Genomic DNA, 24,163 nt, shown 5'->3' with positions numbered 1-24,163 from the left:
AGATTAAATTTTTTTCTAAGCCAGTTAGAGAGAGATAGCATAGAGAGAATTATAGTTCCTTATTTTTCTAAGTCTGTTAGAGAGAATACTATAAATTTATTTTCTCAATTTCTTCTTTTAATTTTTCCATAAACAATAGGCTGTCTAAAAATTACTACAGATAGCTGATCCTTACAAAACACTAACAATGAAAGTTACATCTGACGACTTTCACAAAAAACATATGAGAGTTATAAATTGACGACTCTCATATTTTCAAGAACTAAATATAAGGATTACAAGTTAACGATCCTTGCAAAATTAAAAAAAATAGATTACAATTGACGATCTCTTCAAGGCCAAACACGAGAGTCCACCCTTGTGTTCCAAACTCCAAATGCGGGGCTCACCCCTGCGTTCCAAACTCCAAACACGAGGCTCACCCTCACGTTTCAAAAGCCAAACGTGAGGGTCAACCCTCGCGTATTGAAGCTAGAATGCGAACGTCACATTTGACTATTTCAAATTACTTAAACGGTTACCCACTTAATGGGGGCGATTATGCCTTCATTATGGAGCTAATTAATGGGTCAGTTACACCCCTTAAACCCTATAAATAGCTGAGTTTACAGCTAAAAAAGGGAGAGAGCTTTTTAGGGAGAGCTTTTTGAGAGCATTTTGAGTGGGCTTTTGTTGGAGCTTTTGAGATATTTGTCTTGCCTTTTTTGAACTATTTTCGGTTGAATAACTTTGAGATCGGCTGTTTAGCTTATTTCAGTTAAAAAAAGATTAAATTTTCCTTCTAAAATTAACTCTTTCGTAGAGTTCTTAAACTCGTTTAGAGTTCTAAACTTGCCTGGAAAATTCTTCCCGACGTTAAGTCAAGAAGAGTAGACAAAGTTCCACGAAGTAAGGCATTCGGATCATCAACGGGATACAAGAATCAAACTCATATCGCCACCAAGAAGAACCCAGCCTTAAACAAAGAGGGGGATCCGTCCTTCTCACTTTTGCAAATCGGGAGACCGATCAAGAAAATTATAATTTCTTTTTCTAAGTTAATTAGAGAGAGATTGCAAAGAGATATTGTATTCGTTCTTTTCCTAAGTCAGTTAGGAGAATTAATAACATTTCTTCTCAAATTTCTTCTAATTTTTCCCACAAACAATTACACAACCACCCCTCTCAGCATGGTATAAATAGGCTCATTGCCTACTAATCAAGGCAAGCCATCTCTGGCCAAATAGAACAATCTACTACTGTATAACACAAACTCCACACACTTAGACATAGAACTTATTCAGTTTATTGATTCCCTGCTCAAGTTCTATACTGACTTGATTGTCGGAGGAATCACAGGAGAATCAACTCCGGTCCTCTAACTTATTTCGGTTTTGTAGGAGGCTCCACCGTTTATCGTGGGATTAGCCACCAAAGGAGATGAAGGGACCCTTATATCTTCCATATCGATTATCGACCCTAAGCCTTGCTACCATTTGTGATTATCCTCTGATCCAGCTATTGAATCCTTGGACATCAACACCAATTATGATACTATATTAATTATCTGAGTTACAAAGTTTGAATATATGTCATGTTAGTGATACATCATACTCCCTTTAAAAGTATGAGATCGGGAAAATCTTTTCATGGTCAATATAAGAACAAATAACACAAACAATCTCCGATAATTTATCAAATTTATAATAAACACACTGAACTTTTTACAAAATTTAAAATAAAACCCTCAAAATTATAAAATTTACAAAAATCCTGATAATTTCCAACCTAACAGTGCATTAAAAATATAAGAATTACAAATATCTCCTACATAATTTATAATTTATACAAAACACCCTTAAAGTTTTAAAAATTACAAGCAAACCCTTAAAATTTAAATTTTATAAAAAACACCCTGAGAATTTTAAACTCATTAGTAAATTAAAAGCATATGAATTATAAATAGTCTATAAATAATTTATAATATGTAGAAAAGACCCATAAGTTTAAAAAACTACAAAAAGCCCCTAAAATTTATAATTTATGAAAAATACACCATGAGAATTTCTAATCTATAGACATTAAAATGAATATGCAAAATTACTAACAACCCCTAAAAATTAAAATTTTGCAAAAGTATCATACACTCTTTAAAAATATAGGTTTAGAAAAAACTTTTCATGGTCAATATTATCCATAACATTTTTAAAAAAACATAACTAATTAAAAATCTATTAAATTTGAAATTTAGTACATTGCAAATTACCCCTCCAAAGTTTAAAACTTTAATGATTTTTTGTAATTCCTTAATTTTAATGTAATGTTTAATAGTTTTGTATATTTATAAATTACAAGATTTTAGGGTGTTTTCTATAAATTTTAAAACTTTTGAGGGTGTTTATTTTATAGTTTTCTAAATTTTCATTATGTTTTTAGTGCAACGCATAGATACTTCAATTAATAATGATATTGAAGAGTAAGTTATTCTTAAGATTATTAGACCATAGTTAAGTATACACATCACTATTCTTAGGCAGTATAATTTATATATGCAAAAAATTTCAAAAAATCTATATAGTGGTTAAAAAGATTTTGACTTTAATGTACTATTTTTTATAAATTATATTTAATGTGAACCCACCTGAGTTTGACTATGGTCATCATAATTTTAATATGTTTGATTGATTGAATATATATGTATATAGATCATAAATTACTTTACTTTCTCACATGAGCTAATATTTAGCCCTTAATAATTTAAATTATTACTTTTAAATTTAATATAAAGATGAGCTCTAATAACATTTAGTTATTTACCTACAGAATAATCCAATCTCAATTCTTATTTTTTGCTTGAGATTTATTCTATAGTTACGAGTATCAAATTAGTAACTAAAATAATAATTATTTATGCTTAAATTAGGATGATTGTAGTTGGTCACTAACTATAAAATTTTCATGAAGATATACACCTTACTTTCTATAGCTATTTGAACTGTCCATGTATATTTTATGAATTAGTTGTTAATTTGACATATTAAATTACTTTTCCTTTGAAGAAATTTATTCTTTGGCTTTTGGACTGTGTAATCACTATATCATCATTCTAGCGTAGAAAGAACCTCACTCTAAATGGTTTCAAGCTAATTTGAGTTAAACTAAAGTATATATTATTGCTACTATGTGTATATATTTTTTAAGAAAATAATGTCAACATTTTTAAAATAGAAGAAAATGTTCTAACTTTTGATATTATAAAAACTAAATATAGCCAATTGAGTGATTAACAAAAGAGAACTTACATCAGAAAAGAGTGCGGACACCCCTGGGGTGTCCTAGATCTGTGCGGACGCCCCCCTCTTGTTTTCCTATAAATAGGACCCCTTTACCTCATTTGAAGAGGCTCTGGATTGTGGGGTGAATTCCAAGGCTGAATTATCTTAGCCAAGGATCGCCTTCTTCTGAAGCGGCGAAGCCCTGCCGGAGCAAGGAGTCGGAGTTTTCTAAGAGAGCGGCGAAGCCCTGCTGGAGCGAGGAGTCAGAGGATCCACAACTAAATATAGCCAATTGAGTGATTAACAAAAGAGAACTTACATCAGAAAAGAGTGAATAATAAGATAAAAAGAAAATGTAATGACATTGCTAACAGTATTACAAATAGCAAACTACAATATAAAGTTAACCTATTTTGTGGAGACCACCTACTGGCTATAAGCGTTGAGGTTTTCATATATATACTTTATAATTTATTAAAAAGGGTCATATAATCTTATATAATAAAATTGATTCAGTACTGAATAATAATATCGTTATAATAATATTGTTATCAGAGAAAATTCTTCATAAACCAATATGTTCTTTATGATATATAAGCTGTGTACTCCAAATTCTTGGGTCTTTATAGAGCCAAAAAGTTTAAATACGAGCATCTAACATGTTGTTCTCACAACAGCAAAATCCACTTAGCAGCTGTGGATATTTCAGATGAGTTATATGTCTTATATACAATATAATTCTCCTAGGCAAATGAGTTATAATAGCATTTTTCATTCATATCGTTTGGAGTAAGATTTGATAGGGACATTGCATTAAAGAAAAAAGAAATTTTTATATTTAGAGCTCATGGCGAAATATATCATAATCTCTCTGCTCTAATTTCGCAAGAAAATAATTCTTCATACTTTCAGTTTTACTTCTATGGTATAGAGAATGAGCTATAAAATTGAATGAGAATATTTTATAATATAAATATGAGTGAAATCACAACTAAAAGCTAACGTGAATATGATTCAAACCACATCTAAGAGTTTAACATACATATTGCAAGTAAATTTATATGCAAAATTCCTTTGCAAATTGAATGATCACACATCTTTTGAAGAGTTCAAGATACTAATAAATAGAGATGTTATACTAGATTAATGTGTTTATAACTCATAAATAGTAGATCATGTGGCCACAATTTAGGTTGAAGGAAACAATGATAATATTTTATTTGAAAGAGAGATTATTGAGTTGATGATCAATCCCCCCCAAAAAAAACTTTGTTTTCCTTTTTTATTTTTACTCTATTTTTATCAATTTAAATAATCATGATATTCAACCACGTGCATTACACGTGCATCTCAACTAGTTAAGCAAAAAAACTCGTGTAGAAACACATCATCTCTCATTTACTTGTGTATTAACAACATCCGCGTATCAAAAGAATGACCCTTGATAGTTGCTAGTCCAAGAAAGCAACGTCCGAACACCTTAGGAAAAAACTTGGATATTATGTGGATAGTTTATTGACCCTTAGGATTTAGATTCCCTTGACGGTTGGAAGTATAGCTTGCATGTTGGGAGCGTTGTAACAATGACACCCAATAAGCTTATTTTAAGTCAACAAGCAACAAGATGCTCAACATTTGGACCAATGAAAATATCATAGCTTAATTAATAAGTTGTATTGGTGTGTTGCATCTAAGCAAAGGCTTAATAAGTTAGCCAATATTAAATTATATCAAAGCTTTCGTGGATCTTTCCAGATGGCACCTTACTAAGACCATCAGCAGCAAAAGGGTAAATATTGCCCTCCACCTCAGCTTTTGTCCCCACAAATTCAATATTTGCTTCCCTCTTTTCTTTCAGCTCCACAGCAGAAAAGCAAATATGTAATTTTTTACTTTATCTATACCCCACCATATTTTATCTTTCATCCACATCACTCTATCATACACCCCACCATATTTATTCATTTTATATTCATATTTATTTATTTGACATATGTTTTATAAATAATATATAAACCCCACCATATTTATTCATTTTATATTCATATTTATTTATTTGACATATGTTTTATAAATAATATATAATTTTTAAAAATGGCATTAATTTTGCAATTAATAATATATAATTTTTTTTGATGTAAAAATAGGGTGTAAAAATCTCAGATTTTTTTTGGTGTCCAAATGACACAAACTTAGGCTCTATTTATAGAGCTTGAAAAATAAAAAAAAAATATTGATATAAAAATTAAAAATTAATTTTAATTAATTATGGGCTAAAATAATAAATTACAAAATAGGAGGATAAGAAAATCAGGTGTTTGTAGGTGTGGGGCCCACAAAATAAGGAGGATGAAGATTTTTTTAAAATTTTATTTGCAGGTGTGGGGCCCACAAAATCAGAGTTGCCCATGGGCAAATTTTGCTCTCCATTTCCTTCTCTCTCCATTTGCTTTCCAATTTGCTTCACTGCTGCAACACATATTTTCACATTTGCTTCACTGCTGCACATGGTCTAAGCGTCTTTAGTTTTCATTTGAAAATATCATAGGAGCGAACGTTCTAGATGTTACATATATAAACTTGCGTTTGTTCGAAATTATTTTCAGATAAATTACGAATAACTCCCTTAATGTGGAAACATTTTGTGGATATATAGGGCTTGTCTGGATTGAGGGGAATAAGGGTGAAGGAAAGTTAGGAGAATCATTCACCTCCATTCACCTTGTTTGGGAACATTTAGGAGGTGAAGTTATTCACCCTAGTTCCCATTGGTTCACCTCCTAATAGTATAAAATTTGTTACCCCCAAATTGGGGTGTAACCAAAGGGAAGGGAACTCCCTTCCCTTCCCTTCCATTCTCTCACCTAGTTTCCCTTAACTTCCCTTCACCCCCTACAAATCCAAACAGGCTCATAGTTTCTTTATGCGTTTTCCCCGAGTTTTCTATCTTCATATTTAGAGTAAATTACGGATAACCTCTCACATATATATCTTTGATAATGTTTGCTAAGAAGATGGGTTCAAACACAATTCCAGGTGTCAATTTCAGAATCCGAAATGGGGTTGATGCGAAATAAGAAAAGATAGGAACACGTTAAGCATATTTGGAAGTTCATTTAAGGTAGATTGGGGGAGGGGTTGGAGCTAAGGTAACAGAGGGAATAGAGGGTGTAATTGAGAAGAATTGAACTGTTAAAAAAAAAGAGAATATTACATAAAGTTAATTTTACTCTTGTCTCAAAATTACATTTAAATGGGTGAAATAGCATATAAGGTTATTTATGATAATGTACATATATTCCCTTACATTTTCTTCACTTTGTTAAACTTCCCAAACATGGTAAAATAAGTTCCTCTTGGTTCTCCTTACTAAATTTTCAAATAAGTTTCGCATGTTGCCTTAAATTTCTTTAACTTATCTTATGTTCATAACTTCCCTTCACTAGGAGCAAATCTGAATAGACACTAAGTGTTATTATTAGAAGAGTTGAGACTTGAGAGACGATAATTACTGCCAAAGGAATACATGAGAAGAGTTGTCAGCAATTCACACGTTGTTTAGTAGCATTAATCGAACTTTAGTGATCGTGCATGTATGCTATACATTTAAAGTGAGAGCAAACATTTCTTTATAGACTGGCATTAGGGATTTTAATGGAGAAAGTGAAGCGTTCATCAAAAAATAACAATCATTAGATCATTAGACTTCATGATTCATGCATTGATCTAAAAATCAATATATTTTTGGTGCATATTTGGTGTCATGGACAAGGTCCATATAATACTTTCTGTTCAAGGCATTGCTGTAAATCTCTACTCATTTATCATTTTTTCGGTACTACTATTCATTTATTATTAGTCACACAAAAATGTTGTGGGCGGGGGGGGGGGGGGGGCATTCCTAAGCCTTTGGAAGAAATAAAAATGTAATAATTAAAAAAGAATATTAATTATACGCAAAATTTATTTTAATTATTACACACAGAGTATATCCCAACAATAATAAGAACATTTTTAAATTACAAAATCACTGTGAGACTAATCTTGTGTAGAATACGTATGTAGATATACTGAATAAAGCAAGCAAACTTTATCAGTCACTGGAAATTTTATCTCTAAACCCGATAAATATGTACAAGATTAGAACTTTTTCTTTTATTTATAGAAACATTAATTTCCATTAGATTTAGGGTTGTTTGGTTTGTTGCTATAAATTCACCATTATATGTTTGCGATTATATTCTAGGATATATATTTGCAATGAAAAGTCAGTGTTTGGTTAAAAATAAAGTTGCAAAATTTTGCATATAAGAAAACTTTTGGTTGATGTAGTTTTCTATTTATATTTAAAAAGATTTTTTTGATGATGTGAAATTTATATTTATTTTTTAATTTCTTATTTTGAATCACGTATCTTTTCCTGCCATAAAATTGCCTGTAGCATTTGTTGCAAGTTTTTTTTCTAGAAAATGTAAGTTCATTTACTTTTTCTATTTACAAAATTGTAAACCAAAAGATATATTTATAAATCCGATTGCTCTCTATTTCCCTCTAACCATACAGTCCCATTAAAACACACATAAAATTTACCGAAAAAAGAGAAATATTATGAGATTAACCTTAATTCGGAAAATTTTTCTATTACAATTGGAAAATAAAAATATTCGGGAGAATATTCCACCCAATTTAGATTTTCCGGGGCAAAACCGCGGGATCATCTCCCCGAAACTCCGCCCACCCGTACACCCAGCCTGCGTCCGGCTTTCCGTTACGACCGACAGTGACGTACCCGCAACAAATCTCGACCGTCCACCTCAACCAGTTCCCCCCTCCCGAAGTCGCCACTTGTCCAGAGCCGGATCTCGCGGATCCTGTAGGATCCTCTCGCCCCTAGCGAGCTGCTGGCTTTTGATTTTGTCCAGCTCGGCCCCTTGATGCGGCGCCACGCGTCCCGATCCCTGTCCGCCGTGGACTCGTCCTGGCCTTCCCTTGTGCCACGTCATCCGCACGACCCTAATATCTCTCGCCTTCGCCCCCTTGGTATCTTTTTCCCTAGCTTTTACACCGGCAGCCAAGTTGAGGTGAAGATCAAATGGGTTTTTTTTGCTCAAGCTATTTCCACCCAACTTGAGATTATTGAAAAAATTACAGTTTTTATAGAGAAAAAAATTCTCTCTTTTTTTCTTTCTTCTTCTTCTTCTTCTTGCTTTCTGTTGCTTGGATTTGAACCTGTGATCGGATTACAGCTTAGATCCAAGGGGGTTCTTGCTCTGTTTGGCCTGAATCAGCTCGGATCGAGGAGGTATGAATTCTTGGAAGTTTTTTATTTTTTTATTTTAAGTAATTGATATTATTATTTCTTTCGTTTTATTTATGATTATTTGTTGTAGAGAAGTTTTGAGTTTTTGGGTTGATTTTGTACTTTTTTTGTGCTATTTTGGTTTACGTTTTTGGTTCTTGAATCGCTTGGATAGTTTTGTTGGATCTTAGACTGTTTATTTGATCAAAGTTGGGGCAAAAGGAGTGTTTTTTTCTGTTACTTATTAGTAATGGATTGTAGTTTGACTGTGTGCTCTATGTTTAAGCCCTTTGTTCCTATTGTTTGTGTTTTTTCTAGAAGATTATCTTGTGTATTAGTTTTCTTAATTGAAGATTTTTCGCAGGCTTCTGTTCTTGTTTTGACCGACTTGTTCGTATTTCTGAGTTTTTTTAGTTGTAATTTCTTGCTTCTAAGGTTTTGAGGAGATTCAGGGTTTTCAACTGAAGGACACTGCTGATTTCTTCATCATTCCCTGCTGATCGAGCTTATAGTCTATATTCCTGTTGATTTGAGAGGTAATTCAATGTTGTCCTGTTATTTTGTTACTGTCATTATTCTATCCTCAAGAAGCAGAGATGTTCTCTAGGGGTGGAACAGTTGAATAATAATTACTTCAGGCATATCATATATTGTCTTAATGATGTTTGTTCCCTGCTTCTTTGTTCTCCAATGTAGGGTAAGCACAAAGTTGGTTCTCTTGAAGACAACAGAATGAGCCTGGCCTCCAGTTGGATTAACGAAGGACTATCGCAGGTTCATTCTACTGTTTTCCACATTGTGGGTCTCTTTGAATCTGGTTGATGAGAGGTAGTGCCCATCAAGTGAGCCCCAATGGGGCTCTAAACAAGGGTGTGGCGGAACTCAACAATGACACACACGAGGAGCACAAAGAAGTTACGAATGGCATAGTAGGAGAGGGTCAGGGTCTGTCAGAGGAAGATGAGTCGAGAATCAATGAAGGAGCTGTTCCTGCTGCGTCTCTTCAGGCTAGTCTTCAGAAGCAACAGAAACAGCAGCAGCTGCTGCCACCTGGCCCTGTTGTTCTTTGGGACAAGATTCTTCCTGTTAGAACACTCAAGGTTCTGCTTGTGGAGAGTGATGATTCTACTCGCCAAGTGGTCAGTGCACTGCTTCGAAATTGTAGTTATGAAGGTAACCAACTTGGTCATGTTGATTTCTCCTTATGTTCGTTCTGCTTTGCAATGGATATTTTATGGAATATCTATCATAAACTTCCATTCATCATTGACTGTTGTTCTGATTGGTGTCTGTATGCTAGGACTCAAGCATTACAACTGGATATTGTTCACCATCTTTTATTTTCCTGATATAATTCTACATATTCTTTCTTCTCTAAATTCAGACTTTACTTTTTATCTTCTCACACGCCCCTTTCTCTTTTTGTTTAGGTGAAATTAATTTATAAGCTGGTTGTATTTTTCCAATATGTTTACAGTTTGTTAAAATCTTATAGCTGGGTGTCTACTGCTGCATGATGAAACTCATACTTACGGGACATTGCATCACATTGTTGTCAAAATCTTTTTTTGAGATTTAACATTAAGAAGCTGTAAACGTTTTGATGGCTGCATTGTATTAAATATCAGCCGATATATATGTTTTGATGCCCTTACCATACAATATTTATGAACAAATATCGTTTTCCGATTTTTACCACTTTTTTTTGATATATCGGAAATATCGGCCGATATTTCATTAAGGAAATATCGGCCGATATTGGCTAATATCCAAATAAAAATGGTTATTGAGTTTGCGTTTGGGTTTTGGTTCCCACCGGACCCGGAAACGTAATAAATCCCCAAACCCAAATATCTTAAATCCCTAGTCAATCTCATTTTCTCCCCCCTCTTAGTTCGGTACTCTAGTTCAAAAACACTAGGAGATCTCAGGTATAAATCTCTCTCATCTCTCTTTCCACTCTCTCTTTCTCTTCTCCAGTTCTCCTCTCTCTCAGCTCCTCAGATCCCTCTGTCTCTCTTCCTCTCTCCTCTCTCAATTTCTCTCTCCCTTCTCTCTCTGCCTTCCCCTCTCTCCTCTGTTCATGTCTTCTCTCTCTCTCTCTCTCTCTCTCTCTCTCTCTCTCTCTCTTTCAGACCTATACCTGTATCTAATGTCTCTAAACGTCATATATCATTATTCATGATGTAATTTTTTATGTTTAGAATACATCAAATATGTTGTGTTACATATTACAATGTTGTGTTACATATATACATCATCTGATATGATACCCCAATATTTTTTACATATCCCTGATTTTCGCAATCCGATATGGAATTTGGCCATCCGATATTTTTGATATTTAATACATTGGATGGATGTTGTACAACTTGTATTTACTGTTATCTGGCTTCAATGCTAATGCATTAACCTCTTGGCCTTAAAGTGGTCTAAACATACAGTCTATGTTCATTACGCAGATCCTAGTTTCTTTGTATGTGTTGTTTTCATGGATCATGCAGTCTCCAGAGCAGAGATTCTTTTTTTTTCGTCTCCAGGATAAATATTCTATTGATCGTCTCATTATCGGAGATCCTTTTTTTGGCTCTGTATCCTAGATTTTATTGTATTTTGTCTTCATGATGGAGATTCTATTGTTTGTCACCATGACAAAGCTACTGTTGTTTGTCTTTAAGATGAAAATTCAATTATCTGTTTTCATGTCAGAGAACCTACTCTCAGTCTTCTAGATTAGACTCTGATGATATGTCTGTTTGAGACCAAAGATGTTCATCATCTTTAGGATCTTTAGATTACTGTCAGTTACTAGTGCTTGACCAGTTTCTTTTACCAAACCTTTGAATGATGTTGCTGTTTATAAAGTCGTTGAGAATTGAGAGCAAAACCTCTACTTGGTGTACGCCATGAAGGTTGCCACTTCTTTTGTTAGTTTGGATGGTCATAAGAGTTATTAACTTTTATGTAACAAGCTGGAAATGATTGCTATACATGCAACTTGAAGGCGGTGTAAAAAAGTTAGACAAGTAGTGTAGTGAAATGTACCCTTATGAGTTATCATGTACATAGATACAATGTATTAGTCCTCATTTGGAGATAGATATTGGTTTATGAAAATTATTGGATTCCAGTTTATGATTAAGAAATATGTGTTCGTGTGCATATAAGGTGCAAGCATGTGAGTTGTCCAAGGTGTAAGGCCTAAAAATTATCATGTATTTTCATTTCTTAGTTATTCAACGAAGAAAATGTGTCATGGAGGATTAGCACGTTGGTACATATATAAAAGAATAAAGGAGATATACTGTGAATTATTTAAACTATCATGGTATTAAACTCATGAACCATACAATAAAATTTTGGGAGTGGTTAATTGCAAAAAGACCAAAAAAGGGAGAAGTGTATCTAACACCAAATTTTTTTTATGCCCGGGAGATCAATCATAAAACTATTTATATATTGAGACAATCAATGGAGATATAAGGAGAAGAAAGAAATTCATATATGGTTTTCATTGCTATTAGAAAAGCTCATGATAGAGTTCCTTGGAATATACTGCAATGAGCTCTAGAAAGAAGCACAAATTTAGTATAATTATTGATGTGATTAAAGATATATGTAATATAGCTACAACTAGAGTGATAACAAATGAAGGAAAGACAAACCATTTCCTATTATCATAGGTATATATCAAGGGCTATCCTTAAACCCTTATCTTTTTGAATTAATTATAGACTAATTGACTAGACATATTCAGGATAAAGTTATACATTGTATGTTATTTGCTGATGATATAAGTAATAATTTACATTAAGGGTCAATCTTAAGCCCTTACCTTTTTGTATTAATTATAGACCAACTTACTAGATATATGTAGAATGAAGTTCTATGGTGTATGCTATTTGGTGATGATTTAGTATTATTGATTGAGGCTAGAAATGATGTACTTTCTAAAATAGAAAGGTCTCGGCATGCTCTCAAAATTAAAGGATTTAGAATTAGTAGAATTAAAATAGAATGCATTTTGTGAAATTGCAAAGAGAAAAGAGCATACAGTATATAATGGTGGTCAAGAAATATCTTAATGTAATCACTTTCGTTATTTAGAATTATGATGGTGAGATTATGATGTTGTTCATGGAATCAAATCGGGATGTTTAAACTGTAGAAGTGCATCTGAAGTCCTATGTGATCTAGAATGCCTATGAAATTGAAGTGAAAATTCCATAGAACAATTATAAGACCAGTAATATTTCATAGACTAAATTTTTATGAACAATTGATTGTAGCTAAAATGAGATTGTTACGGTGATCTTGTTGGTAAACGCTAAAAGTTAGAATAAGAAATGAGCGCATCTACAGAAGATTTGTGATTGCTTTAACTATAAATGGGAGAATCAGTTGAGATACTTTACTTCTTACTATATCGATTAGAAAAAGCAATAATATTATAGGTATTAGGGCAAATAGACCTATGGATCGACCTAAAATAACTTGGTGGAAGCAATTAATGAGGATATGATAATAGCTAATTTGACAGAGGAGATGACCCAAAGTGCAACTACATGGAAGAATATGATTCATGTAGTCGACCCTAAAAATTTAAGATCAAAACTTTATTGTTGTAGTTATTCAAAATTTAGATCTAACTCTCCCCATACCTCAAATCAATCAATCAAATAGAAAACCCATATGAAGCAAATCCTCCCAGAAGAGCCTTGACACAAATTCTTTTATTAGTTGTTCATGCATGAACAATGACTCACCTAACACTATTCATGTGAGAGGATCATCCCCTTCTAAAATCAATCATAACCCAACTTCTATACTGTGCCTTTGACAATCTTGATCCTTTTCTAAAATCTATCATAACCCAACTTCTTTACTGTGCCTTTGACAATCTTGATCTATTGCTTCCTCACAAAACTTGTCCCTCCTTTTTATTCCACACTTACAAGAATAAACCTCTCTTGCACTTGTCAATTCATAACAAATGCAAGCGTGGGCTGCCTATTAGACTTTGGTACATTGAAGAGCATGAACTCTCTTGCGCTTGCCCACCGCAATATATGTAAAGATTTGGGTTGCTTCATTTTAATTCTTCTTTCTTTTGAATAAGTGAACAACTCTTTTATTTCAAGTACGTGTGAATTCATTATTTCTTTATTTTCTTTGCTTTGGTTCTCTTCTTTATAAACTGCGAACTTTAGAATTTTTTTAATTATGGGCAAATATTGATTTTTCCCATTCTTCTTTTTCTACTCTTTGCTTGGGTTTTCTTGTGTTGTCTTCTTGTATTGTCTTCCTTTGGTTGGAACTGGTTTTGCGGACCACCATCATCGAGATGGAACACGCCTGCCGCCATTTTCGCTATCCTCACCGTTATAATTATATATGGACATAGATCTTAAGTCGAGATGGAAGATGCTATGATTAAAGTCTAAACTTGAACCAGGATTAAAGTCTAAATTAGAGTAAGAAGTAGGAGGAGGAGCTTAAAGCAAAGTAGTACATTGATTCAGAGCTTGAGTCAGATTAGATTGAAATGAGGTTCAAGATACTTTCGTCCAGTGTAATTTGAATTTAGACTTTTTTACACGAGATCCGTCACCACCTATTCGATTTTGAATTCTGGAGTTAATTTTGAAGACCTTGCAATTTGGAAAAAAGTACTTCCTATCAGTCAAAATAATAATTATGCTCTCCTACTATAAAATTTGAGGGTGAATACTATGGTAGGTTTGTTGTAGGTACAAGTCTTCATAGACCATTAACTTGTGAAGTTAGGATGTTATATTTTTTTTGTTAGAATTTGATTTTATTTAATGTAATTTGTTATTTTTGTTAGAATTTTTTGTACTTCGATTTTGATGTTATCTTCTTTTTTTATTAGAATTTGATAAGATTGTCTTTCTATTTTGTTAGGATTAGAGTTGGTTTACGATTTGGTTTTTCTTTCCTTTTCTCTATAAATAAGGCAAGTTGAGCTAGACTACTATTAATATTATTTCGACGAAATTTTATTTCTAAGTAGTGTACGTGTAGCAGATCAAATCTACCGGTTTGTATTTTCAGACTCTAAATTTTATAATTGGTTTCATAGTATTTACATGTCAGATATTACTGATAATAATCTCACTTAACTCTGAATAAGGTTGTAGTCTAAACTGCATAGAAATGGGCACGAGGACCGATATAGATGAGGGTACGGGTATGGGTACGAGACATGGCAAACTTGTAAAATATCAAGGCGCGAAGGTATACGGGACACAATATATATATATATATATATATATATATATATATATATATATATATATATATATATATAATATATATATATAATATATAATATATATAATATATATTATTGAAATTAAATAAGCTTACGCGAGGTCATTATTGTTTTTCAATTCATGTGTTACTAGAATAACCTGTCACAATTTTATTCTTTCATTGTTTTTATTATTATAAATTGACAATTGCTCGTTTTTGAACTGGACACCCAAATGACCCTTTAAAATCATAGTTTTTGAACTTAGGTATGCGCTAAAACAGACCTGACCCATGTGTAATTATTAATGAGTTTCAAGAAATGTTATGATGTGTATGATATGTCCAAAAAATATATGATAAGTGTTATAAATTAAGACATTATATAATTGAGTACATATTTGAACAAATATATGCATATGCGCAAGAAGTATACATGAAGTTTGGGTACGGTGCAGATACCTTTCGGTATGCGTTCGGCATGGGTATGACTTCATGATAGAAGTACCCGAGTAACATAGGTTGTAGTCGTTTGTTTGAGCATCAATTTACAAAAATTATTGTATTCCAGTTTCTATTTGAGAAATATGTATTTATGCACGTCAGGTGCATTTTACGATTTAACATATGAGTTGCTAATCTAAGCAAGTGAGTTCTCTGCAGGTGTGAGGCCCAAAACTCTTGTATCTTTGTTTCTTTGTGATTCAACCTTTAGATATAAAAATCACATACCTCAAATCATCTCAACTGACCAAATCAATCCATCAAACACAAAACATACAAAAGCCAAAAAACTAAATCTTCCCAAAATAGCCTCCAACTCAAAATTCCCTTTAGTTATTGTTCATGCATGCACATTTTCTCGCAAATTACTGTTTTATGTGAACTGTAATCCATCATCCCTTCTAAGATCAAGTTGGAACCCGAACTTCCTCACTTTGACTTGGACATTCTTATGACGCCACTTCGTCGATGAAACTCTTAACCTTGTCAATCATCTTCCTCCATCTCCGTTTGAAACCCAAAAGTTTGCCACCTAACTTCTCACAGTTGAAATCTAACATGTTACAAAAAAATCACGTCGGTGGCGGCGCTTAGTTGCCCGTCTAGGGAACTAATTGCTGTATAACATTAGGAGCATGTTGGGGGTTGCTGCAACAAAGCAAACAAGAAAGAAAAGAAAAGAGTTGGAATCACATCTTTGAAGAATAGAATTTTTCTTCTTATTAGTAAGTGATTCACATGCATTTCATTGAGTTTTCATCGCAAAATCAAATGAATCTCGTAACTAATACCTCAAACTTACAAGGTATTTATTGACTAAAACTTGAAATTTATTTCAAAATAATTAACTTATGCTAATTTCAGATTGAGATAAGGCCTCAAATCAAATCTCAAATTTAATATTTAATCCTAAAATAAAATCAAATATCTAGTCCAAAATTCAAATCAAATAACCTATTTAAACTCAAATCAAATATCCAATCCTAAACTATTTTCTCTAGTGGCGGATCTAGGATTTTTGAGAAGGGGTGTCACTATATAATTATGTTAATACTTAAAAGTTGACAATTGTTCTTGACAACTTATCATATTTTGAGGAAAAAATACATGATCACATAATTAATAACACTGTCAGATACATCTTTCTAAATATATGTCACTAAGAAATCATTGAGCTAATCATCACTTATTTTATTATGTAACTTTCTCTTTGTCAACTTCATTGCAAAAAGAGCTCTCTCCATATTTGTCGTAGTCACGACCAAAATCCCAAAAAATCATAAATTCTATACATAAAAAAGACAATAACTCACCACAAGGTCAAAGTAAGGAGCAGTCAAAGAGGGCTCTCATCCAAAGTAGAGGAGGAGAAGATACGTGGACAAGAAGGCGGATGAGTTATTACAAAATTGAAAGATACCAAGGTGCAAAGGAGATGGAGAATAAAAAAACTAGAACCGGAAAAATAAATAATCGTTCATGTTGACCCAACTAGACTACAAGAGACTCTTTTAAGCTGGGTGGGGCAGGCGGACACAAGGGCGGGTCCAATTGGGATCTTAGTGGAACCAATGTTTTAGAAAGCTCCAGATGTTTCTAGGTGCCAGACCTAACGCCTAAGTGCCTAGGCGGACGCTTAAGCGTTACATAGACGATTTTTAACATTGAGAGGGGAATGATCGTTTTTGAAGATTCAAATCATATGCTCATTGTTTTACTTGAGATAAACTTAGACATAAAGTTTTGATCTCTAATACATTTTAACTTGGCTAACTCTCTTCAACAATTACTATGCTTAAGCGAGCAATATACCTCTTTCTAATACTATATAGTCTACACAAGTTGCCTGTTTTCCCATAGACGTTCCCATGGCTTAGATGAGTGGCCTAGGTACGGCTTAGGTTTAAGCACTCGCCTAAGCGGGCGTCTAGACTGCTTTTTAAAACAATGAGTGGAATTATTAGTCTAATTGGTAGGTTATTAGATGGGTGCGATCTATTGGGTCTTTTTGGATTTCTAAATTTAGGGTCTAGGGGATATGGGTCTCTTCGATTTTCCAGTAGGGTCACATGCCTATTAGTGTGATAAAATTCTCTGATTGGTGGGTGTTTACTAGGGGGGTCCTAGTATTCCTTGAGCAAAGTGCGGTCAAGTGACCTCACTATTCTCAATGTGGACCCACCCATGATTTTCTCTCACCCTGGCCTAAATAAATTATGAACTACCTGAGTCAATTGCTTATTTTACTATTATGAGCTTGACATTGGTATACAACCTTGTAAGTGTCATTTTCAATTAATCATAACAAAAATAAACAAATAAAATTAATTTTAATTTTGAACATCACTTTCAAATTTTCATAAACAAAAAAAAATTTAATGAGTAAACAAGCTATATCTTCTTGACAAACTCCTTTGAAGAAAAGAAAGTTTCAAACTCAAGGAGAGAACTCATGCCTGCATAAGTAACGACAAGTTTCAATGTCAACAGTGTTAGCACAACTTTCGATGGTGGACTCAACTTTTATTGCATAAATCAGACTTCGTATCATCTTACTTTATAAATTCAAAACGTCTAGCCCATCGCAGATGATGAGACTCAAACAACAGCCTTTGAATAGAATTAATATTTTCAGATCATTTGTAATTTCTCCACATTTGGGCGCGTCATTTTTTATGAATGTCGTTCAGTTGGTAGTGAATAATTGCACTGATTTGTATTTCAATGGGTTTTCTTGTTGTTATCGGGCCTCTATTAATATTCTCTGCAAAGAGTTCTCCCATAATGTTTACTTATATGTTGTCAGTTACTGCTGCTGCAAATGGTTTACAAGCTTGGAAAATTTTAGAAAATCCTACAAATCACATTGATCTTGTATTGACGGAGGTAGTCATGCCTGGCTTGTCTGGAATTAGTCTTCTGTCCAAGATTATGAGCAAGGATACTAGCAAGAATATTCCTGTGATTAGTGAGTATTTTTCCTATACACCTTAAGTACAAAATTTTCTTATATCAATTTACTTTGGGTGCTCTAAATTGCTACACCTGATGAGTTTTCTGTGCAGTGATGTCGTCGAATGACTCTATGGGTACAGTATTCAAATGTTTATCAAAAGGTGCTGTTGATTTTTTAGTGAAACCTATTCGGAAAAATGAGCTTAAAAACCTTTGGCAGCATGTCTGGAGGAGATCTCACAGCGTAAGCATCTTTGCAATCCCCCTCCCCTTATTTTGTGTATACCATGTTTTCTCATGCAAGGAGTTTGGTCATAATACAAACAGGCACATCAGAAATCTTGCATGCAGGTAGTAGTCATTTTGATGGGCTATTTTAAATATTTGTCCCTTGGACTTTTTGGCATATATTTCTTATGTTCTCAAAATATAATTTATTTCTTCTTGTCTATGGTATTTCCCTATACGTCCTTTGGTTTTTGCATTATTTAGCAGACATACCCTTCGTTACCAAACAATGTATAAATTAAAAATCGATGATCTTTTGGGCATTAAAGCATGGTACGTTCCTTTTTATGAATCATGATAAATCAAGTTTACTTATCATTCAGTCATATTTCCATAAGAACGACATATCTTTTTCACGTAAACCTAGCAATAAATGGGCGAAATACAGGGATATGAAAGGTAACATGACTGAAATCGGGAATTTTAAGCTAGTTTTGTCCTTTAAACCATAGAAACTAACTTAAACTATTCCTAGACTTCAATGTAACTAAATTTCACTAATCGTCACAAATTTCACCAATCGTCACATGAAACAAACATATATTTACAAATAAGTCCGAAAGGAGCAACATGGAGATATAAGGACATGTAGCATGCTAGGTGAACTATGTTATTTCCTACAATCATAAGGACATAAGCAAAAAGCCCTATATTTTTTTATGCTGTGTTTTTTGATACTTACATAATTTAAAACACATAAATAAAAAGGAATTGTTTTCTGGAACCTTCAGACAGTAGGTCAAGCAACCTCCAAACAGATGTTCGTTAAGTTACATTTTCATTCTTACCATATGGCGGATTGTCTAGTGTCTCTAAATCAATTTTTTTTACTGTCATGGCACTTTAAGTTGCATAGGTCATATTCGATGTTTGGTTCCTCTTCTCTTGCCTGTCAGATATTTTTATTTGTAACCGTGAGCTTAGAACATGTCCTCATCTGTTATGATAGAGCATAGACCAACAGACTTCATATCAACCCAGAATTATCTCTATCTTTCTAATATTTAATTGCTTTTACTATCCATTACATGACTACCTGCGTAAACTTTTTTTTTCCATATCTGTTGCATGTGCTGTATTTGCTTTAACATTCATTACATTGTCTGTATTTTATCATTTCCCCCTCTTTTCCATTGGAACAACCTGTGGCTCTTTCAGTCCAGTGGCAGTGTCAGTGAAAGTGGTATTCAGACCCAAAAATCATCCAAGAGCACTGATGTCTCTGACAACAATAGCACCAGCAATGATGAAGATGATAATGCAAGCATTGGCATGAATGCAAGAGATGGCAGCGATAATGGAAGCGGAACTCAGGTACGTCATTAGTCTCTCTCGTTTTGGACCATTTGCTTGCTTGCTATGTCCAATTTGTACCTTCGAGGATGTCTAAAATCTGCTGTGGAGCTGATCTCATCATTTTTTCGGCATGAAATGTTAGCTTTTTCATTACCCAATGTAAAGAGATGAAGTACAAACACTAATCTGTGTACGAAATAAATGACAGTCACATCACCTATCATCTAAAACTTATAATAGCAAAAAATATTCATTTTCCATGTGAAACTGTAACATCACAGTGCACCAAAAAACTTAGGATCTTTTCGTCTCAGAACTGTAAGCTTCATCAAACTCTGCCGGACTGCTCAAAGAAACACAGGATGTATTTTAAAACTACCCGTGTAGCGGCAGGGCTTCCTGACCAGTCCGACCGGCCAATCCCATGTGTCCTGTGCCATTTTTGCCTCATTTCACCTGCCGCTTTGTCTCCCGAGCTGAAATACAAGGCTAATTTCCAACAATCAGCTGCTGAAACGACTGATATTCCTCATGATGGTCTATGATTTAACGTTAAGACTATAGATGTTTTCCAGATTTGTGCTTCATGTACCTTTTAAACAAATCAAATAGTTCATGTCTATCCTTTATGGAACATGTCATTTAATCACGCCTGTTAATTAATTAACTATTGTTTTGGCCCTGTGATTAATGGTAGAACCCTGAACAAGTTGAATCAGATAACGCTTGTAATACAATAGTAATGACTTGTTTTGTTAAATTTTCAATGAGACTAAAACAACATGTGCGGTGCAAAATAAGTGGCTTCTGTGTCCACACCATTTTTTATTGCTAGCTAGCTGAGCACTTTCCCCTATTAAAATGGGAACACATGATTCTAAATATTTATAGATTAAACCTGATGAATTTTGTTAATACTTCTGCAACCAAAAAGCAAGCACCAAATTTCTTACATTAGGGCTTAAACGAGTAAATTAAATTTTAGGATGAAAAGATTCTGCTTGAGATTACACCAAAAGTGACTAGTTCCCTCAGTTGCAAGATAATTGCTAGTGTAGACTGTTAAATTGACAACATTAGTATTGTAGGTGTAGAACTGTTAAATTGACAACATTAATATTGTAGGTGTATAACTCTTTAAGCAACTTATAAAACTAGGCGGTTAGCCTCAGATTCCAGGAAGGTTCAAAAGACTAACTCTAAATGGCTCTGCAAAGCTTCAAAATAAGAGGGTATAGCCTATCGTACACCTAAAAGGAATTTTATAAAGTAAGACACATGCCATATGGGAATTAACGAGGAATACCTCATGAATTCACATACCTGTTTGAGATCCATGAGGCTTCTAACTTTGGTCAGGGGCGCCTATGAAGCTGACATGAGTTTGGGAAATAAAAAGAGTTGACAGTTTGGGTCCCACTGACAGTCATCTATTGCCAGCTACAATTGGTTTCCACCCTTTTGTGTGTCTGGTTCTCAAGCAGGGGTATTTGTTACTATTGATGTGTAAACATATTGTACTACATTAGACACTACTAAGAAAATTGATTAGATCTGTTTTTCAATGTATACAGTCAGTAGGGATGCACAAATAGGGTAGTGGTGCACTGTCACAATACTAGTAGTTATCTCTGTTAACTCTTGAAGAAATAAGATCAGTTTCAATGTGAGGGGTATGTTTGTTTGAATTTGTCTTTGATTATCCTTGAATCAGTGAGTTATTACCAGTTGTTCCATTGTAATACATGCTGAACTCTGCATTCTGCTTCTCATGTACAGAGTTCCTGGACAAAACATGCTGTCGAAATTGACAGTCCCCAACCTATGTCTCCATCTGATCAGTTACCTGATCCACATGATAGCACCTGTGCCCAGGTTATTTCTGACAGGGAATTACTCTGCAATAAATGGGTGCCCACGACTGCTATAAAGTGCCAAAAGCAGAATAAACATGCTGGTTTGTAACTTTCATAGTATCTGCATCTAACTGACAACATAATGATATACTTTACTTTGCATGCACAGCATTTTCGTGCTTTTATTGTTTTGAGCTGCAGATGCATTCATGGGAAAACATCTGGAGATAGGAGTGCCGAGGAATCCTGATGTACCTCCTGAATCTCATCCTATAGAAAATATGATGAGCAAGAGCACAGAGAAACAGCCTGAAAGTGAGAAGAACAAGGATCTACTGGGACTTGAAAGTAGTAATCCATTTGATGATCTGGGCACTGAAGCTGCTGATCTCGTTGCTGGGATTGCCAAGAATACTGATGCTCAACTGGTTACTGGCGATACTGCCTCCAGACCCTCTGAAAGCAAAGATAAAAAGAATGCTGATACTATGGAGTTACCATCACTTCAGCTGAGTTTAAAGAGGTTGAGATCTACCGGAGAAGGCAATAATGCCGCTCATGATGATCGCAATACTTTGAGACGTTCTGACCAATCAGCATTCTCAAGGTAGAGTGCAAAAAATGGTTTGAAAGCTTGTATCCGGATGAAACATTCTGTATAAAGTTGTGTAACTTCTATGCCTAATTCTTGATGTAGGTACCGCACTTCTGCAGCTTCAACTCAGGCTCTTACAGGATATGTTGGAAGTTGTTCACCTATCGATAATAGCTCTGAGATAATGAAGACAGAGTCTACACAAAATATGATATCTAATTCTAATCCTGCTATAGCAAAGCAAGGGTCCAACGGAAGTAGTGACAACAACGATAAGGGGTCTACTACTAATCCAGCAGCCTATAAGGAAAATGCAGCATCTGCACTGCCTGCAAAGAGTAGTAGCCATCCCTCAGCTTTCCACCCTGTGCAGGTTCGAACTTCTCATCAAGTCGTGATTGAGAAAATTGATGACATGGAGACTACGACAGTGGTAGGAAATTCAACTGGTGTCCAGTGTCAGTACCAAGTACAGCATCACCATCACCATTATCATCATCACCATCACCATGTTCATAGCATGAAGAAACAGCCGCAGGTGCAGCAGTCATCAGAACATGAGGAATCATCTCGTAAGAACATGAAAGCTGCTGCCCAACATTGTGGATCGTCCAATGTGTTTTCTGGTCCAATTGAAGGAAATGCTGCGAACTATAGTAGTCTAAATGGGAGCAATTCGGGCAGTAATAATGGGAGCGATGGTCAGAATGGAAGCAGTGCTTGTGTCAATGCTGGAGCAAATATGGAGACTCCTAATGGCATTGCAGAAAAACATGGAGTCGTGGGCGGCAATGGGAGTGGGAGCGGCAGTGGTAGCGGAGTAGATCAGAACCGGCTTGCACAGAGAGAGGCGGCCTTGAACAAATTTCGACAAAAGAGGAAGGAAAGGAATTTTGGGAAAAAGGTAAAAGTTAATGTAACATTTACTTTTTATGATTCAGGTTCCTTGAATTTTTTTTATTATAATATAAGGTTATGTATATAACCCATATGATTTAACTGGAATATTCTGTTATGAACCATGGTTTGACCAAACATGTCCCTAAAGTCCTTGCTACTCCACCAAATCTCCAAAGTTGTGGTGATGCTTGCAGGTTGAGTGCCCTTTTTTATGGGCCGAAACCTGAACTCACATTGCATTACCAATTTTTTTAAATCCTCTTTAAACTCGTGGCTAGTAGGATTTGAACCTAGGTTACTCTACTACCGTCTTAAAGTCCCCTGGGCCACTACCTTGAAGTTGCGGTGAGGTTTCTGGGTTATCTTTGTAGTTTGTATATCCTAACACATAAAGGATATCATACTGTTGGTCAAGGGAGTTGATAGATTGGAAACATGGAATGTGTTTGGTTCCAAGCAGAGAAGGTAACACTAGAACTTTGAAGTTGTGGTGAGGTTTCTGGGTTATATTTTTATCTTCTAACACATAAAGGATATCATACTGTTGGTCAAGGGAGTTAATAGATTGGAAACATGAATGTGTTTGGTTCCAAGCAGAGAAGGTAAGGAATGTGTATGTGAAGAAACTGCAACTATTGTTTCTAATGTTAATTGTAATCGTTTTAGAAGAGATGTTCGATTGTCGTTGATATTTTCTTGTTCACTCTAGCATAAGAAAGCCCTTCAAATCAAGCAAAATAGACTTTGTTGTAATATATATTTCGTGGAAGATCTGTGGTCGTGTGGTTTGTATTACCTCCTCCTGTATTTCTCCTTCTCCATTTCCCTTTCCATGTATATTTTCTATCTATTTTCTCTAGTTAATAATTTTTTTAGACAGTTGGTCCCTGTTACTAAAAAAGAATTTTTTTTCCAGGTTCGCTACCAGAGCAGACAGCGGCTG

General features: G+C 34.4%; 1 protein-coding gene across 1 annotated transcript in view; it reads left to right on the top strand.

Annotated features, from left to right (window-relative positions):
* LOC109846650 (two-component response regulator-like PRR73) overlaps positions 8,302-24,163 on the top strand; it is a 17,521-nt gene continuing 1,659 nt past the window's right edge. Inside the window, exons 1-10 of the mRNA XM_020415893.1 lie at positions 8,302-8,556; positions 8,989-9,089; positions 9,250-9,726; positions 18,137-18,298; positions 18,396-18,529; positions 19,732-19,887; positions 21,649-21,826; positions 21,927-22,332; positions 22,423-23,224; positions 24,137-24,159. Of these exons, the coding sequence (XP_020271482.1) occupies positions 9,375-9,726; positions 18,137-18,298; positions 18,396-18,529; positions 19,732-19,887; positions 21,649-21,826; positions 21,927-22,332; positions 22,423-23,224; positions 24,137-24,159 (2,213 nt within the window). The 5' untranslated portion in view covers positions 8,302-8,556; positions 8,989-9,089; positions 9,250-9,374. The remainder of the gene's footprint in view (positions 8,557-8,988; positions 9,090-9,249; positions 9,727-18,136; positions 18,299-18,395; positions 18,530-19,731; positions 19,888-21,648; positions 21,827-21,926; positions 22,333-22,422; positions 23,225-24,136; positions 24,160-24,163) is intronic.

The sequence above is a fragment of the Asparagus officinalis genome, chromosome 7, assembly GCF_001876935.1.
Source record: "Asparagus officinalis chromosome 7, Aspof.V1, whole genome shotgun sequence".
Taxonomy (NCBI): Eukaryota; Viridiplantae; Streptophyta; class Magnoliopsida; order Asparagales; family Asparagaceae; genus Asparagus; species Asparagus officinalis.
The sequence above is the reverse complement of the archived record's forward strand: the minus strand, read 5'-3'. Positions and strand labels throughout refer to the sequence as shown.